Below are 19040 nucleotides of genomic sequence, written 5' to 3' on the forward strand. Positions count from 1 at the left end.
GGTGTATGGTAGTCAACCCGGGTTTTTTGCAAGGTTGCTTGAATCAGAGCAACGTTCTGAGTGATACTAATACCTTTTAAGGTACCGGCAGTAATTTTTTTATACTTGAACATCTTTATCGACTTAAATTTTTTTCAAACTTTCTTTGTTGTAAATATGATCTATGTCTCACGAATTAATTTATTTGGCAGAATTAGGCCGTAAATGATTTGATACAAAAACGAAACCAATTTTTTTTGAGCTCAGGATATTAATATCGTCAGATGTTAAAGAAATTTTTATCAAAACATTCTATTGAAAAGTTGAAATTGGTCTGAAAAAAAAACACGAAGCATAAGTATTCCGTCACAAATTGAAACGAAAACTCAAAACTCAGAACTTCTAAGCTTTTTTTGATAGCAGTCCAGTCCAATTACTCCTTTCAAAAATCTGAAACGTGAAGTTCCCGCAAAATGAGAACTTTGGCGGCGTCGGTTTTTTTCTTCCAATCAAACTCATCAATTTTACACACGTTTAAACTATTTATAAAATTTTTGTTTGTATTATGGGGGATGTTAGTTTGGTATTACTTTTGAACTGCAAAATCTGTCTGAGCCAAAATTTGTCAACTTGTAACTCTTCGACTAGCATGCTGTTCATTGATAAAACCCAAGTTCATGTTCAATATTCTTTTGTCATTTGGGTCAGCAATTGAAACAATCTTTGTTTGTGTTCGTACTTAGCTATTGAAATGAATGAACAAATGAATAGATTATTCACATATCTGAAGCAGTACATGTTTGATTAATTGCCCAAAAATTGAAAATAACTAAATTAAGAATAACTAAACCAATTGCCCAAAGAAAAAAATTACCCAAATTTCTTGAAAAATGCCACTAAGTGACAATTTTGAAGACCTCTTGACATCCGAGGCTATATTTGAAAACCAGGAACAAATCGGCCCAGAGGAAGCTGTCGAAAGAGAAGAACTAGAGTGTAATTTATACGAAAATGTGAACTTGAGAAAACCGTTGCAGTTGGGACTCTTTTACGACAAACTAGGCCAGGCATTTACAAGTAAACTTGTTTTTACAAAAGTGGCTTTATACCCCTTTTTTGGGGTTTATTTGAACGTTCCTGGTCACATGTATGCGGCATTGACCTCGATTTTGCCGATGTTTTGGAGTCTGAAGTTCTTCTGGGGTTTTTTGAGCGATTCGAAGCCAATCTTTGGAAGAGGAAGGATTTACTACATGGCTCTAGGTCAGTAGAAATTTAATGGCATAGGGTTTGAATGACGTTTTGTGGCGTCGAAATAGCGTATTTAAAGCTTTAACTCGAATTCTAATTTTGGGCCGCGTCGAGTATAACCGGACATATACTAAGGAATTAGTTTCCACAAAAATTGAACATAGAGTTTCCCAAAACGGATCGTACGAAAAACTCAACTTATGCAATTTCGATACTAGAAAATTTTCGCTCACTATTTTTTTGTATGATAATAACAAAGTAGTTCGTCCAAAAACCATTCTCAGATTTTAATTGCGAGATCATTTGTGCACTCAATCATTCTTTTCAGATATTTTATTTCGCTAGTTAAATTAGATTTCTTTGTTAATAATGTAGTCTAGATGGACAAAAGAAACATTTGAAGAGTGAACACAGAAAAACCAAAAAACTGAAGTAAAATTGTCAAAAACCGAAATAAAAATTTTCAAAATCATACATTCACGCATTTGATTCGAGAAACAGTTATAATTTAAATGATTTTGGCATAAGACTGTTCAGTTAATGGTTATTTTTGTTCCGACTTTCAAAAAAAAACGATATACTTAAACTCGGTGTGGTTTTTTTTCTATCCAGTCAATTTTCGCCGATCGAAATAATAGTTTTCAACAAAGTTTTCTTATACAATTGAAGATGTTGACTTTCTGAGTCCAAACTCAAAAAGATATTTTACCTCCAGTTGTTTTTTGAAAAGTTCAGGGGTTTGAAAAATGTCAAACTGGCCATGTTCAGGACTAAATTATGCGTGCTTTGAAGAACTTATTCGAATTGCTGAGAACGTAACGCGAATTATTTATGCGGGGCAAATTATCCCGCACAACAAAATCGTTCGAAATTGAATTGAGGCTAGCCAATCGGATCGGTCGTATTAATTTCATACGACTCAAATTTCCCACTTTGATATTGTCCAAAATTTATAGGTTTTCGATATTTTCGCCTCCCAGTAACTATTCGATCTGAGTTAAGAGACGGTTGGAATCTTCAAGGCTTTGCCTTGATATACGAGCAGTCTCGTTCCGACTTTCGTAACGAAACTAACGGAATATTTGTGCTCGGGTAGGTCTTTTCTTCGGACCAATTTCGATTTTAAGATAGCCATTTTGAAGAAATTTTTGAATATCACTCAAAAGGTATTGTTGTCCTCAGCTTAAATTTGAAAAAAAAACTCACTACTGATCATTTTTCGTAAAGTAATGGGGGATTTGAGATGGCCATTTTGGCCGAATTGGGATAAAGAACGCGCGATATATATTGCAATACTAACTCGTAAGCTGAGATTTAATCCGACTTAAAAATCGTTCCAAATTGATTTAAGGAAGGTTTTTGCCATTATTGATATCCTACTACGAGCGAAATTTATCAGCTTGTACTCTAAGTGACTTTTAGAGTACTCAAGTTCAAAAAAATCTCAAGTTAAATAAAAATCAATTGTTTTTTTACATTTAGTTGTTTCATTTTGTTACTGCTCCATAGACCTGAAAAGATAGTAGGAACATTCAGGGCTTCGCTTTGATATGAGCAGTTTTGTTAGTGTTTGACGTATCTCGTAGTGCAAACGTACTGTTCGATTCGAAATGCAGTTAGGTCATAATGTCATTGTTTTGGCTTTCGAAGAAAATGAAGGAATGCATGTGCGGGGTCTTCTCTAGACAAGGTTCACAAGGTTTTTAACTAGCTCTTTTAGTTTTTAGCTAGTCCTCTCGATAAAGCAATAACTCAACGAACCGTCTTGAGTTTTGTCGCTTCTGTGTTTGACCCTGTTGGGTTAGTAGCTCCATACACAGTTAGAGCCCGTCTTTTGCTTAAAGATATTTTGAAAATCAGTGGCCAAAGTTGGGACGATGAATTGCCGGAAGACATAAGAGATAAGTTTCTAGAGTGGCACTACGGTCTCCTTCTCTTAGGGCAATTGACTACTCCCCGTTGTTAATTCACAGAACCTGTGGATCAAATTCAGCTCCACATGTTCGGTGATAGCTCGCAGGACGTTTTCTGTGCGGTTGGATTTTTGCGTGCGCGACTCTCGAGTTCGCCAAAAACTCAAATATCCTTCACCTTTGGTAAAGCTCGCGTTGCGCCCATGAAAGCTCTATCTATACCGAAGCTAGAGCTTCGAGCTGCTCTGCTCGCCACACGACTGAAAGATGATATACTGACCGCCCTTACTGTCAGCGTTAACCATGTCTACATGTGGACAGATAGTACAACAGTTTTGCAGTGGCTAAACTCCACTGAAAAATTACCTGTATTCGCGCTAATCGTGTCGGCGAAATCCTCGAATCGACCACTATTGATGAGTGGCACCATGTTCTGAGCGATGATTAACCAGCTGATAACGGTACGCGGAGGGTTTCTTCGGAAGCCCTCAAGGATAGCATCTGGGTTATTGGTCCGAGCATTCTCAGGACTACTGATTGGCCGTTTATACCCGTCGAACGTGTAATCAATAAAATTCGTTTGAAGGGTCCTTCTTGTGATGTTGATTATTGCTTGGAGACATCATCTTCCTTCGTTACCGTGGTCACATCCATCAAACCTCCCGAACACGGGTTCAATTGGGAAAGGTTCAGTTGCTTTACAATATATAAACGAGTAGTGGCTTTCATGTTGAGGATGCTGCCTTCACATAAGCATTTTCGTAATAAAGACTTACGAATCACCGACCCTACTGAACTTGATATTGCGGAAAGCAAACTGATTCATCTTGCTCAATGAAATCCTTCCCCGTTGAGTTAAAAACACTCATTGCTGGCAAACCTATTAAGAATACTAGTAAAATTACCACATACTCGCCATTTATCGGTCCCGCTGGTATCATTCATTCCACCGGACGGATTTTGCGCTTAGTGAATACCGAGTTTGATGCTAAGCACCCATATTACTCAACACCCGACATACCCTAGTTCATTTGCTGGCCCGCAGCCTCCACCAAAAGCATTTTCATCAAGGTTTAGACTATATGCGCTCCGCTTTAAATATGAAATATGCAATACTTGGGTCGCGTCGACTACTTCGATTCATCGATTCAGCAATTTTATGTCCAATTTACCTGTCAAACGTCTTGAATATAAGCAACTATTCTTCAATCATACGGCTGTGGATTACTTTGGAGCGCTTTACGTTCCGCTTTGCAGAATCACTGAAAAAAGATTGGGATTTTTTTTTCTTGCCTCACCACCAGGGCTGTACACCTTGAGATTGTACCATCTCTGGACACTAGTTCTTTTGTCATGGGCATTGAACGATTCATTGCGCGTCGTGGTACACCAAGCACGATCTGGTCGGATAACGGCACGAACTTCGTTGGTGCGGAGAAGGAACTACTTGCCTGCATCAAGAGCTGGAATGGCATGGCTCCGACCATTTTTGCACACAAAGGTGTTACTTGGAAATTTAACCCGCCAGGCGCACCCCATCATGACGGCTCCTGGGAGCGCTTCGTCCGAAGCGTGAACCGCGTGCTTTACGATATTTTAGGCAGTAGGCGACTCACCGAAGAGGTGTTAGGAACAACACTTTGCTTAGTTGAGCAGGCTTTGAATTTGAGGCCAATCACTCCCGCTAGTACTGATTCACGTGAGTTAAAAGCGTTAACCCCAAACGACTTTTTGCTGGGACAACATGCCACAAGCTTTCCTTCGCTTTTACCTGGGGAGCACTTCGACCACAAGAAAAGGTACGTGCGAGCGCAGTCATATGCTAACGCGATTTGGTCTCGTTAGCTTCGCGAACATGTTCCCTCACTGAATAAGTGTGTCAAGTGGCACACTCATTCTGACTTCACTCTTAAAACAGACCGAAGTCATTCGACCGACCGTTAAGCTCGCTCCTGTTCTTCCTTCTGCAGGGAAGAGGATGTTGCAACGCAAATGAAGAATATAAATGCATATAAAGCCAAACACAAGCTTGAATATGATTGGACCAAAATGTAACAACCATTAGCACAGTTGGCCAAGCGGACTAAGGCAAAGTAACACAACGCCGATTATATATGTGACATGACAGTTGACGTAGGTTCGAGTCCCCCACATGCCCATATAAAAAAAGGTGTTATATCCTAGTTTAACTGTTTTTTGATTCTAATTCGGTTCAGCCTTGATTAAGGCTGACCGCCAAAAAGAGCAATTTGTCTCAAGAACATTACCGACCGGTTCTTGTGGCTAGTTTGCGCCGATTTGTACCAAAACAAGCTGATGGTTGAAATTATACGATGTTTATGCTCGATAGAGGTTATGATGAGTTTAGCCGATAAAGGCTCTCATTAATTTAAACTTCTTGAACCTTCATATTTGTTGATTTACGGAGATTGAGCGCACACAAATTGTTACAGAAGAAGATGGATGAGCCCAATTTCAATTTTAAATGAGCTAATTCATTTATCAGCTACCACAAATAACCATCGGACAGGGTTGACTGATATATCATATTAAAGAAAAGGTCGAGAAAAAGCGTTTTGAAATTTTAGATTTTTGATCTAATTTCGAGCAAACTGGTAAGGAAGACTGTAGTTGCAATAGTTTATTTAGGCTTAAATTAAGCCGTGAAAATTTTGATTTACCAGCGCAATTTTTGGGAATCAAAAACTTTAAAATTTTTTAAAAAATTCTGTTGACCTACTATGATTCTCAAATATGTCTAAATTCGATTTTTACTATGACCTATTGACCTATTTAGCTATGACTCTCAAATATGCCTAAATCTATTTTTTCGCTCAGGTTTTGTATCACGACATGCCGAAAAAAACGACACCAATTTGAGAAAACATTTTCATATTTTTTAGACTGTGGTCGGTTCATTTTGTGCTATTTGCACACTAACCGGCTATCCTTGTTAAACTTTGTCCTCAGTCTTCTCGTTTGGCTCCAATTTTGACTTATGAAAAAGGGCTAAATTCGAGTTTTAATCCGCCGAAGCGACGCAAGTACATTTAAAGGTCTCACCTATCATATTTGTATGGTTGTACTGAATTTTTTTGTGTAATATAGAGAAATGACGTCTCTATGTTCTATCATTCATGTCTTAGGCTGGTTGATATCTGTTCTGGCCTATACAATATCCCTTTTCATTCCCTACCCTGAGCCCTACTACCAAGTTGCCAATTGTACCCTGGATAACACAGTAGTGAACAACCCAGACGCACCCAATGCAGGCATGTACTATGTGGCCATCATGGCTGTGGGCGTGTTCGGAGTCGGAATCACCGATCTAGCTTCGGGTGACTTTCCTTACGTTTTCACAATTGAATTTCTCTTTCGAATAAATTCTCGGTTGCAATTTCTACTTTTTCTACAGTCGTTGCATCAAATTTGAATGGTCTGGAACAAAACTTTAATAAAAACTCGGACGAATGGCTGAAAGTTCTTGAGGATGATTTTTATTAAAAAGATGAATTTCACAAAAACAATGGACTCACAGAATAGTATAAGTTTGTGGCTAGTTTGCAGGTTTTAAGAAAATTTTCGGAAAATCAAAATGTATCGGGAAAGGTCTTTTCTTTTCTTCAACCCTTTTCCTTTCGTCTAATGACTTCATTGCTTAAATAAAATTTTCTGAGATGTTGAGTTTTCCAGCCAATCGTTGGTGAGTTTTTCTGTTTGAGATGCCCTGGTGGTGGATTATGTGAAGCGAGAGCCTCTTAAACACCGGGGCAGGATCAACATCTTCGCTGCCATGTGTAACACCTTCGGGGGAGTCCTCTTGCTTCTGGTCATCGGAGTTCTACTCAACAGGTACGCATGCACTTCTTACCCGAGCAGGACAAAAACATATGGAACAAATAATACCTTGCCTGTGGTTAGAACTTTAGCAACAATAAAACGAAACTTTGTCATTAATTAGATTCCAGGTATGATTTTTGAATAACATTGACTGTTTTATTACTATTTTTTGCGTACTTGTTCAATACTATTTCAGTATTATTCTGTATGTGTTGTCCGACATGTAGCGAACCTCCCCAAAAGGGAGAAAAGGGGAAAATAGTTAAAGAACTCAGTATTTTCCTTCCATGAAATCAAAATTACGAAGCCGCTATTTGTTGAAAAATGTAACTGTGCGACAACTGTATGACATTTAGCAGAGGATAGGCGGTTGCTGTGAGAGTAGCACATAACTTCACAACCACGTTTGTCTTTGCAAAAAAGAATAACAGAAAACTTCAACTGTTTTCTTCATTCGAATCTGGGAGTGGGAGGGGGAGGGGAATGGCGCTGACAGAAAGCAATTTCATAAAATAGTTAATACAATGTTACTTAACGTTATGAGGGAGTGTTAGCTCTGTACTGATTCAATTTTTGAGAGACGTAATTGTTCCGACTTACCAAAAAAATGCGAAATTTTCATTCTTGGGGTTTTTTATTCAGTCGCTTTTCCCCGATTGAAGTAAACATTTTCAACGAAAATTCTTCTTACCCCAATGAAGGTTTTGAGTTTATATGTAAAAAAATATTTTGCCTCCGATCACTTTTTGAAAAATACTGAGCGTCTCAAAAAGCCAATTTGGCCATTCCCTGAATTATTTTGTGCGCGCTGTGAAGTTTTTATTTATGATGCTGAAAGTCTTATGCGATTTAATCATAAGCGTCGGATTATCCCGCACAACAAAATTGTTCCAAAATGAACTGAGGCAAGCTAATCGGTCGCATCAAATGATTGCACTCAAGATTTGCACTCAATCCAAACCATGATCAACAAGTCGTTAAAAGAAAAAAAGACTGCTCGCGAGGCCCTGAAGGTTTCGACTGCACTTTCACGTCAAATAAAAAGGTTTTGGTTGATTAATTGACAATTTCTTTATTTTCATTTTTCTTTTTAAAAATCACATGCTATGTAAGATACAAAGTGTGTGTTAAGCGTCTCTAATTTTTTAAGGACTAAATCACTGACCTCATTTCAGTTAGGAACACATTAACTTGTCGCTTACTAGTATTATAGGAACGCAGTATATCACGCGTTAATTTTCTCATATTGACCAAAATAGCAATTTTCAAACGCCGGTAATTTTACAAAAATTGATCTCAGGTGAAATCTTTTTTTAAAGTTGAGCTTAGGACAACAATATCTTCCTGGTGGTATAAGAAGCTCCGTCACAAAACTTAGTAAAGAAGACAACAAAGGAATAAAAAACACCCCGAGCATAATTATTCCGTACTTTTTTCAAAGTCGGCGGAACAATAATAGGCTTGACTCGCTATAAGGTTTGCTGGAAGAGACAAATGTAATTGGCCGAAGAGGCAAATGACTCAAATGATTTCTTGCAGTTTCTTCACGACCTGGTCGTAACAAACAATTCTGTAATCATAAGTAAGTATAGGCAGTCGCCTAGGCCTCAAAAATGTCAAAGATTATGTCAATTACAGAAGCTAAAAGGAGTGAAAATTGTCTATAGTTAAAATATTTGAAGTTATTATTGTTCCGCCTTTTTTCGAAGAAAGTAACGGAATATTTATGCTCGGAGTGAATTTGTTTCTTCCGACACAATTCAACCTTTTTGAGTGCCACTTTTTGACGGAAATTTTTGTATCATTTGAAAGAAAATAGATAGTTTTGCTTTGTAAAAGAAGTGTGGGGGGATGGTTTATAAAAACATCAATATTTTTAACAGTTTTTTTTTTTGTAAATTTCAAGAATGATTTCGTTTTAATCTACTCCAGAGAAGTTAAAACGCAGTTAAAAAATTTAGGGCTTCGCCCTGATACGAGCAGTTTCTTTAACATAAGTTATGAATATGTAGAAGAATTTTTTCTCTCTAGCCCCGCATATGGTGGCAGGTTCTGTTCGCTCAACTTCACCTTCAGGGACATACTCATGATCCTCCTCTGCATCTCAGTGTTAGGTTTCTTCAACTCCTCCTTCATGACCTTCGAGACAGAAACAAAGAAAATTAAAGTGGACCTAATGGAAACAGTGAGAGAGTAAATTTGATATTTTGATGACGCGGATTTAGGGGGGGGGGGGGGGGGGGGGGGGGGAAGGCGGGGCAGGGAGCGGAGTTTCCTTTTTTTCTCAGAGATTACATCCCATTTGGTACTATTTTAAGATATTCATACATTTTTAATCATCCAATACATATTTTCTTGTGGATTCCGCAAACTGCTCTGGATTTCGCAAACTTTTTTTGGATTCCGCAAAGTATGCTGCTTTTTTAGCGATTCTGAGCAATTTAGCGTTTTGCTTATTTCTTCGTAGAATCCAAAACAGCAAACCATCAAAAATCGTCTTGTTCTGGATTTTGCGACAATCGGTTTTCAGCCTGTTGCGAAATCCGCTCACAATTGACAAACTATACAATTACACAAAAAATACACAAAATACTCGTAATGTTGCCCGGAATTTGAATATAAAAATCTGCATGAATATAACCTGTTGCTTTCAAATTAAAAGTAAAACTCTATTTTGTGTCTCCTGAAAAAAGCATGTTTGGAAGAGGATCTCGTTCAAAAAATCCAATTCGTTTGAATGATCCAATTTATCAAAAAAACTGCTCATGCTCGAAATACACATAGTCTCGAGTTTAAGAAAATCAGTATTACTAGGAGGGGTGGATTTAGGGGGGGCGGACGCCCCCCCCCCCCCCCCTCAGGGATTCGACCCCCTGCCGACCCAAAGGGTCCCATTTTGATACTTTTTCAGAAATCCATTTGTGGCCGACCGACCCCAAAAATTTTTCTAAAGGCGCCTTTGGCGCCAATATATACAAACTTTGAGGGGGAGCGCGCCAAAAAAACGAAATTTTTTTGTCAAAATTTTTCAAAAAGTGCCCAAAAACGGGCCGAAAATTTAGCCAAAATAGGGGCAAAACAGTGCTTTGGAAGAGCTCGAAAAATCAATTTGATCGACCTAAAAAAAAAGGTCGTCAAAATTTTCGAAATTTTTTTTTTGAAAAGCCAACCCACCCCCCCCCCCCTCCTAGATCCCCCCCTGATTACTAGTAGGTTCAAAATGCAACTACATAAATGCCTCAACGATTCTTTGGTATGAAATATGGACGGCAACAATTTTTTTTTTTCTGTAGTTTCTATAGATAAGCCTGACCCTAGTAAATACTACTCTTATACCTCCTTTCAAAAGGGTATTGGTAAAGTTAATTGTCTAATTTCAGGTGCATAAATTCTGGAGTTTCATGCACTACCGGGTGTTCCAGCGTTGTGCGTTGTTGTTCATCCTAGTGCCATCTCTCTACAATGCCAAGACATCCGCCAACGTCAAGATCAGGAAGAACTGGGCAAAGGTTGAACTTGAACTTACTTGCAATTATTCTTAGACACAAATATGACTAGGGAAAGTTATTTTTCTGTGAGGGAACAGTTGCAACAAGCCACAACTCGTGATATGCGGCACTTATCATTGTGTGGCAATTCGTGTAATTCGTGGTTAAGCGTCAAACGCACTGAGGGAGCCAAGCGGTTAAAGCGGTCTCTACTTGACCATTGATAATGAGGAGAAACTTTGTATTCGGGTGTGTTTTAAGGGAAAATCAGGTACCACAATTATTCATCAGTGTGGATTGAGTAGTATATGTTATATTAAAGCCATTTCAGCTGAGATTCAAATGACATTAAAGCTTTCAAAAATTTGTCCCAGTGTGTACAAAAAACGGTTTGAAAAATTTGAGTTTTAGTTTAATTTCGAACGAGTAAAGTCCGTCATATTAAAACTTAATTTTGATAAAAGCAAAAATAGTTTTGAATGCTACGTTTATCGTTTCCTTGTCCCAAAAAAATGTTTTCTGATAAGTTTTGGAAATAATTGCGCAAAAAACTTTTCAAATTGTTTTTAAATATTTTTTTTCATTTATCGTTTGTTATTCATTTTTTGGCACAACTGTTGTCAATTATGCCTAATTTACTAATTTTCTACGCGTTTATATAGTTTTTTCATCGCATCTTGTGCAAAAAAAATTAAATTGAAGAAATTTTTTTTTTGGACTTATGAAGTGCACAGCAACCGACTATCCTTAGTATGAATTGTCGCATGCTACAAATGATCGCCCAAACTTATCTTCCGTAAATTACTAGCTTTGAGCAACTCTATGGGCAAGCATTTTTGAATTTTTGAAATGATGATGATATGTTTGTATCACACAGTCTAAAGTGTAAAAACCTCTAGGTCGAACCATTCTACGGATCCATGATTGGAGTGGCCGTGGCCTTGCTGGTCATAGTGGGGATGTATGTACTTCAAAGGTGGTTTCTGCACGTTAGCTGGAAAAAGTTGTACTCATACACCAAGGTAAATTAAGCTTGATGTAAGTTTGTTCAAGGTCTACTCAGAGACGTTGTTCGATTTAGTTTTCGGTATCTTCTAAACAAATTTCAAATTTTTTGAATGAGTTTTGTTGGACTTATTTTAAGCATAGGCTTGCAGAAAACAGGCATTAACTTTATCAACAAGTAATAAAAGGCCAAACTGTTTATTTTGTGAGTTGAAGCGGATTCTGCTATAAGGCAGTTCTCTTCGATCTTTTTTGTTCTTGCGTCTCATCTGATCTGATAAATCTTCGAATAAATCCCTTCCTTGAAAAATGCATTTAAAGTTTGAAGAAATTTAAATCAACCTCAGTTAGTAGAAGCCTAACTTTAGGCTTTAGTACCATGGTGGCGAAACTGTTAATAGGTTTACATAGAGAGTTTTCAATTTTTTTTATTGCTTTCAATTCCGGTTGTTTGCATCAAAATCCATTTTTATGAAACTATTTGAAGAGACAAAGATCAAAAATAACTCGAACCCGTTTCAAACATTTGAATCAAGGCGGAGCATTTATTGTTCAAAATAATCTTAAAATGTGTATGTAAATTTTTGCTTTTTCAGTTCACTTCTTTACCACTTCTCAAATAATCATTTTTTTACCCCAACGCAAAGTTTTTACCCCAACGCAATTCACTTCTTTACCACCTCTCAAATAATCTTTTTTTACCCCAACGCAAAGTAAAGTAATAAAGGCTGGTGTCGCAAAACTTAAGCCAATTAGCGTGTCTAAAATCAGTTTCGAACAACTTTTAATAAAAATTATTAACGCGTTAACAGAAAAATGATAGCGCGCATACATTGGCATTTTTCGAGTTTGTCGAAAAAAGATAGCAAGCAAAATAGATCTGAATAGTTGAGTTCCTAGAATTATTAGCATTTAGATGGTATAAAAAAAACTGGCAAAAATAAATTTTCTGACTCGATCGTATACATTTATTAAGCATAAATCAAATGCAAAACTTTTTTCTTAATTCATTGATTAACTTCAAAACTTACTTTATTTTTGACAATGCGTTCGGGACTAAATTTTGCAAAGTAAATACAAAAAGTCAAATATAAATGTCTTGCCAGAACTCACTGCAACTGATAAGCAAAATTCATATTCAGGAACTCACCATGAAAGAAGCAATTTTTTTGAATGAGTTAAAAAATAATGGTTTTTGAGCTGGTTTCATTCAAATTTTGCACAAAAGCTTTTTTTAAAAAATCGTTAAGTTTTTGAAACGGTTTTATTAAGTACGTATTAACTATCTTAAGAGTGCACTCCTTAAGACCTTCATCCCATTAAAAAGGGCACGTATAAAATTCAAGTTTTGTCCGGAGAAAAAAACACCCTGAGCATAAACTATTTCATTACTGCCTCTGAGAGTGAAAACAAAAATCAGAACAATAGTTGAGACCAACTTCACGCGGCGCAAAATTAATGTTGTGGTATATTAGATACTTGTTCCGACTTTCGAAGAAAGTGACGGAACCTTTATAGTTAGTAGAAACCAACCTCAGTTAGTAGAAGCCTAAACTTAGGCTTTAGTACCATGGTGGCAAAACTGTTAATAGTTTTACATAGAGTTTTCAGTTTTTTTGTTGCTTTCAATTCCGGTTGTTTGCATCAAAATCCATTTTTATGAAACTATTTGCAGAGACAAAGATCAAAAATATCTCGAACCCGTTTCAAACATTTGAATCAAGGCGGAGCTTTTATTGTTCAAACTAATCTTAAAATGTGTATGTAAATTTTTGCTTTTTCAATTCACTTCTTTACCACTTCTCAAATAATCATTTTTTTACCCCAACGCAAAGTTTTTACCCCAACGCAATTCACTTCTTTACCACCTCTCAAATAATCTTTTTTTTTACCCCAACGTAAAGTAAAGTAATAAAGGCTGGTGTCGCAAAACTTAAGCCAATTAGCGTGTCTAAAATCAGTTTCGAACAACTTTTAATAAAAATTATTAACGCGTTAACAGAAAAATGATAGCGCGCATACATTGGTATTTTTCGAGTTTGTCGAAAAAAGATAGCAAGCAAAATAGATCTGAATAGTTGAGATCCTAGAATTATTAGCATTTAGATGGTATAAAAAAACTCGCAAAAATAAATTTTCTGACTCGAGCATAAACATTTATTAAGCATAAATCACATGCAAAACCTTTTTTTTAATTCATTGATTAACTTTAAAACTTACTTTAATTTTGACAATGCGTTCGGGACTAACTTTTGCAAAGTGAATACAAAGAGTCAAATATAAATGTCTTGCCAGAACTCACTGCAACTGATAAGAAAAATTCATATTCAGGAACTCACCATGAAAGAAGCAATTTTTTTGAAAGAGTTAAAAAGTAATGGTTTTGAGCTGGTTTCATTCAAATTTTGCACAAAAGCTTTTTTAAAAAAATCATTAAGTTTTTGAAACGGTTTTATTAAGTACGTATTAACTATCTTAAGAGTGCACTCCTTAAGACCTTCATCCCATTAAAAAGGGCACGTATAAAATTCAAGTTTTGTCCGGAGAAAAAAACACCCTGAGCATAAACTATTTCTTTACTGCCTCTGAGATTGAAAACAAAAATCAGAACAATAGTTGAGACCAACTTCACGCGGCGCAACATTAATGTTGTGGTATATTAGATAATTGTTCCGACTTGCGAAGAAAGTGACGGAACATTTATAGTCGGGGTACTCTTTTCTCCAGACAAAAGTCGACACTTTAACAGTAAGTTTTTGAATTATTTTCGTATAGTTCAAAATATATTGTTGATATATCACCTGAGAACATTTTTTTTAAAGTAATGTGGGTTTATCAGTTGCCAGCTTGGCCAATTTGGGACAATTTAGGCGCAATAATTTTGAAGCTAGTAACGCGAAAGCGGAGATTTTTTTTCGTCTTAGATATCGTTCCAAAATGAATTAGGACTGCTCGTAACAGGGCGAATCTCTGAATGTTCCGACTGCTTTTTAAGGTCTATGGAGCAGTAATAACATGCAAGTTTTATTTGGAATAAAATAAAATAATTTTTTTTATTTGAGATTGTTTGTAAAAACATCCCCCCACACGTCATATTAAACACAAAGTGATAGATTTTGCTCCTTTTAACAAATCAATTATGGCAAATGAGGTTCTTTCAACCAATTTGGAACAATTTCTAAGACGGAATAAACCTCCGCTTACGCTTTAATAACGCGAAATATATCGCGGGTTAATTGTCCCAAATTAGTCAAAATGGCAATATTTAAACCCCAATAATTTTACAAAAAAAGATCCCAGGTGAAATATTTTTTTCAAAATTAGGCTCAAGACAACAATAGTTTTCGAATGATAATTTAAAAATACCGTCAAAAATGGTGAGATAAAAGTCAAGATTTGTCTGAAGAAAAAAAACCCACCCGTAAAATATTCCGTTACTTTTGTTACGAAAGTCAGAATAATGAGGCATGATATTTGGTCTTTTTGATACTATGTTATGCAAGTTATATCACTTTGCTCTAAACAAAGTTTGTGGGAGATGGTTCTCAAAAAAAATTATCCAATAAACAATTAAATTTTTTTTCAACTTTTTGATATTTCATCTATTTTTCACCTAAGACTTTACAATCCCACTTTTAATTGAAAAGCCAGTCCGAACATATTAGTCTGTACTTCAGCTAACGTGTGCGGAGATATTTTTGAGAAAGAGTTTGAATTTTTCGATGTCATTTTTGTTGAAAAATTCATCAATTTGTTTTAAGTCGAACTCTACTGCATAGACTTTATTAGGCAGTCGGAACATTCATGGGTTCGTCCTGATACGAGCAGTCTTTTCATCACAGTGCGCTTTTGTTCTTTTATCTTGGCAACGATTTTTCGTGAGAATTTTTTTTTCCACGCTCTGTTGGCTTAGTTAAGTTAAACCATTGATTGAAATTCGTATCATCATCTACTTTTTTTTCAACTACACTTTTGTTCTACAGCTGATGATCGTGGGCGTTAGTGTGGTGGTTGAGGGTCTGACTATTTTCGATTGGGTGAGGTCCCAGTACTTCTACTTCTCAGAAGATCTCCTCACCAGTGTCGCCCAGGCCGCCTGTGCATTCATCATGCTACAATTGGCAGCTGAGGTTTGAACAACTAAGTGATCATTTCCCTGCCATGCTAAAGATATTGGGTTATGAGATATAGAAGTATCAGTATGAAGGAACGACGTGGGTTCTGACACATCATCCCTATTTCAGTTGATGCGATAAGCATGCGCATAAAAAGCCTTGTACTACGTACATATAAACAAAAAAATTAAAACAGGTTTAAAAAAGGACAGAAAAAAAAGTTTGTTTATTCAATACATGGTACCAAAAATTTTGAAACATGATTTCTTTGATCAGATTTTGTTATTCAGACCTCTATTCAGACCTGTAAAAAAATGGAAGCCAAATTTTTATTTTTATTTTTTTGATTTTGTAGATCAAGGTTTTCAGGTTTTTGAATAAATTATTTTTTTTTGCAAAGAAGAACCAACATTTTGGCTAGCGGAGCAATTGGAAGTTTCAGTTTGAATTGGACACTAGCTGGAGGTTATATATTTTTATCCAGGTGTCGGAGAAGGGTCTGGAGGCTCTCACATTTGGCATGTTGATGACCAACTGGACCATCAGTGCCTGCTTTAGTGTCATCATCGGCAACATCATATCAGCCCCATTCCAAGTTAATGGTGAGTCCAAAAACTTCCCAAGTTTGTCCGTATTGGACACAAAAAACCCTAAGCGATCTGAATTGTATTTTGAGAGCCACTATAACCTAAATTCCTAGTCTGGAATGAAAACTGAAAAAAATGTGGTTCTCTGCAAGTTGTTGAGTATTAACGAAACCCCGATATTAACTTAGCTTTGGCATTTCTGGTTCAATCGCAGGTGAAAATAAACTTTTTGTCGTGTCTTATCATTCCTGTACCGTTAACCAAATATTGAGGGTAAAAATTATCTTACATCAGAAATTCGAAAATCGACGAATATACGAACAAAAAGAGTCTTCGACCAATCACAGCCAAACGAAACCAAAGTAAAAAATGTGTTCGAAGTAAAAGTTTTTGGATTTTCTATTTTCTGTCACAGTTTTCATGAATTTTCAGCAGAACCGGCAGCTTCTGTTTAAAAAGATAAATAATCGGCTTTTTTCGAGTGAGATGTGCGAACTGTCGAAACAAAGCTATATTAGAAACCAACGTTAAATTGTTTTTAAAAAATCAATATAAAGTTTCAAAGGCAATATTCAAAAAATCGAATTTTCTACGAAGGCTATTTTTTTTATATATCCCGCTATATCAGGTAACGAATTTAGGGGAGCGATGAAACGGCGGGTATTGGGGGTGAGGGGCTCCCTTCGCCTCCTTTCAGGGATTCGACCCCCTTACAAACCATAGGGTCCCCCTTCTGATATTTTTTATGTCATTCAGTTTCGACCGAGCAGCGCAACCCTTAAAGTTTTCTAAAGGTGCTTTGAGCGCCATTTATATTAATTTTGAAGGGAGCGCGCGATGAAAACTTTCGAAAAGTGCCCAATAACGCCTTTTATGGCCTGTTTTTTTCAAAAATAGGGCTGCTGCGCAGATATTTTGCTAGAAATGGGGTCTTTATAGTGTTCAGAACATCTGTTTGGTCGACCCAAAAAAAATTGACAAAAAGTTTCGAAATTTTTGATGTAAAGCCAGTGGTGTGCGCAGAAAGCTATCTAAGGGGGGCGGCTTTTCGAAAAGTTTTGAAAAATTTTTGCAGACATTTTTTTAGGTCGACCAATTTGACTTTCCGAGCTCTCCCAAAATAGCATAAGGACCCTATTTTGTGAAAAAATTGGCAACCAGAATTGAAAAGGGCCCTTGGTACGCTACTGTGTAAAGTTATGATCGAAATTGAGATGTGTGTTCCGCTTCAGACGACGATAGGTATTTGCGGGACTCACTTGAAGATAGATGGGCCGTGTTTGGGTCAGTACTCGCCACCAGCTTCGTCAACATCCTCGCAATTCCTTTCTTCGTTCTTCTCTGTCCCTCAGACCGAAGTCAAGTCAAATCCCTGAAGGAATCACTCGGTAAATCGAAACCGCAAGCCCAAATATATGCAGCAACGTTCTGTGTCGGATACATGTTTATATTTGTATTCAATGCCTTGATCATGTTCCCACAAACTCAGTGCTATCAAATACTTGGTGGAAAAGGCTGCAAAATATAATACAATTTGAGTAAACTTTCCGATATTCTGCTGAATTTTTAGATTTCATATTGAAAATTGTTAATCTTTGGTGGTAGATAACTATGAAATTCTATAGTTATACGTGAAATTTTTATGATTTTTTGAAATTTATTCAATGTTAATTTTTTTGTATGTTCATTTTTTCATTCAGGCAGTCTCGATATTTTAATTGAGTGAAAACTGTTGAAACATTTTTGAATGTGGCAAAAAATTGAAGCGTTTTGTGACTATTAAATTCTTGCCTTAACAAAACGGGAAGCTAAATTTAACAGAACAAAATTGGGGCATTGTATCTCGGAGTCTTTCTTTCGAAACAGGTAAAGCATCTATTAGTCTGAAGAAAACTTTTTTCCAGTTACCTACTATTAATGTAACTAATTTTGAGTGTTCACTGAACTTTGAATTTCAAAAGTTCAATTTCCAGAAGTTTGCTCGAATTGCATATATGATACGTCCCCAAGAAACATGGATGGGGAATGCAAAACTTGAATGCTCTTGATTTCTTCTAGAATCCAGCTCTTTAATAAAATTTTGAGTTTTTCTAGAGCTCGAAATTCGAAAAACTGTAAGGTTGGTGTCAGACTCTTATAATAGTCGTTGTTAGGCTTTGAAAATATATTGATAAAATTTCCTAATATTTCTTACAAGATGTAAAATATTTATATGAAGTAGTCTTATAAAATTTCCAAATATTTCTTACAAGATGTAAAATGTTTATATAAAGTAGTTTTCCAGCATAGCCCGGGTCAATGAGTAGTTTGTGGGTGTTTAAGTAATGAGTTATGACCGAGTTGGTTAACTCATAGAGTAATTTCGGATAGGGTACACCGTCTGCTCGTCACGCTATCTTATTTTCGGCCGGATAGATTCGTGCAACTTCTTAGTCTAATACCGATCCTAATCTTACTCTTATACTATCTAGTCTCAGGTTGTTTAACTAGTCTCTGCTAGGCTCAATAGATCTAGGGTATACTGGTTTATTGCAGCTGCTGAAGTTCTCTTGGAGAGACAACTAATTTCTAAGTTAAATTCAAATCTCTCTGGTGCTGAAATTACAAGTAATTTCAGCACTTACAAATAAGTGGGTTGTTAGTTAGATGGATCATGATTGGTTAATATTAAATACTTTACAGTAGTAAAATATCTAATTTATCCAATCATAAAATGTAGTTTAGATCAGGTTCCACCCATCCGGGTTTTACAGAGTTTTTTAGAATAATCTTCCTGCAATTCAAAGGATGGATGATGGACGTTGGTATTTGGCGAACATCATATTTCTTCTGGGTTCTCTTGTTAGAGAAGTTCCAGGTTCA

At 36.4% G+C, this 19040-nt stretch overlaps 1 protein-coding gene across 2 annotated transcripts; it reads left to right on the forward strand.

The window, feature by feature from the left end:
* Nucleotides 1–692: 692 nt before the first annotated feature.
* Nucleotides 693–17771, forward strand: LOC134855553 (uncharacterized). 2 transcript variants are annotated; one of them, XM_063872098.1, is made up of 9 exons: nt 693–1242; nt 6290–6481; nt 6866–6995; nt 9015–9168; nt 10364–10492; nt 11371–11493; nt 15460–15606; nt 16076–16193; nt 17411–17771. In XM_063872098.1, exons 1-9 carry the CDS (start codon nt 870–872, stop codon nt 17704–17706), a joined length of 1662 nt encoding a protein of 553 aa, XP_063728168.1. In that variant the 5' UTR covers nt 693–869; the 3' UTR covers nt 17707–17771. The 2 variants fall into 2 exon arrangements, with proteins under 2 accessions (XP_063728168.1, XP_063728175.1); XM_063872105.1 differs by lacking the exon at nt 693–1242 and adding an exon at nt 5686–5703 and having other exon boundaries at nt 6252–6481.
* Nucleotides 17772–19040: the final 1269 nt, after the last annotated feature.

This window comes from Symsagittifera roscoffensis, chromosome 1, assembly GCF_963678635.1.
Source record: "Symsagittifera roscoffensis chromosome 1, txSymRosc1.1, whole genome shotgun sequence".
Taxonomy (NCBI): Eukaryota; Metazoa; Xenacoelomorpha; order Acoela; family Convolutidae; genus Symsagittifera; species Symsagittifera roscoffensis.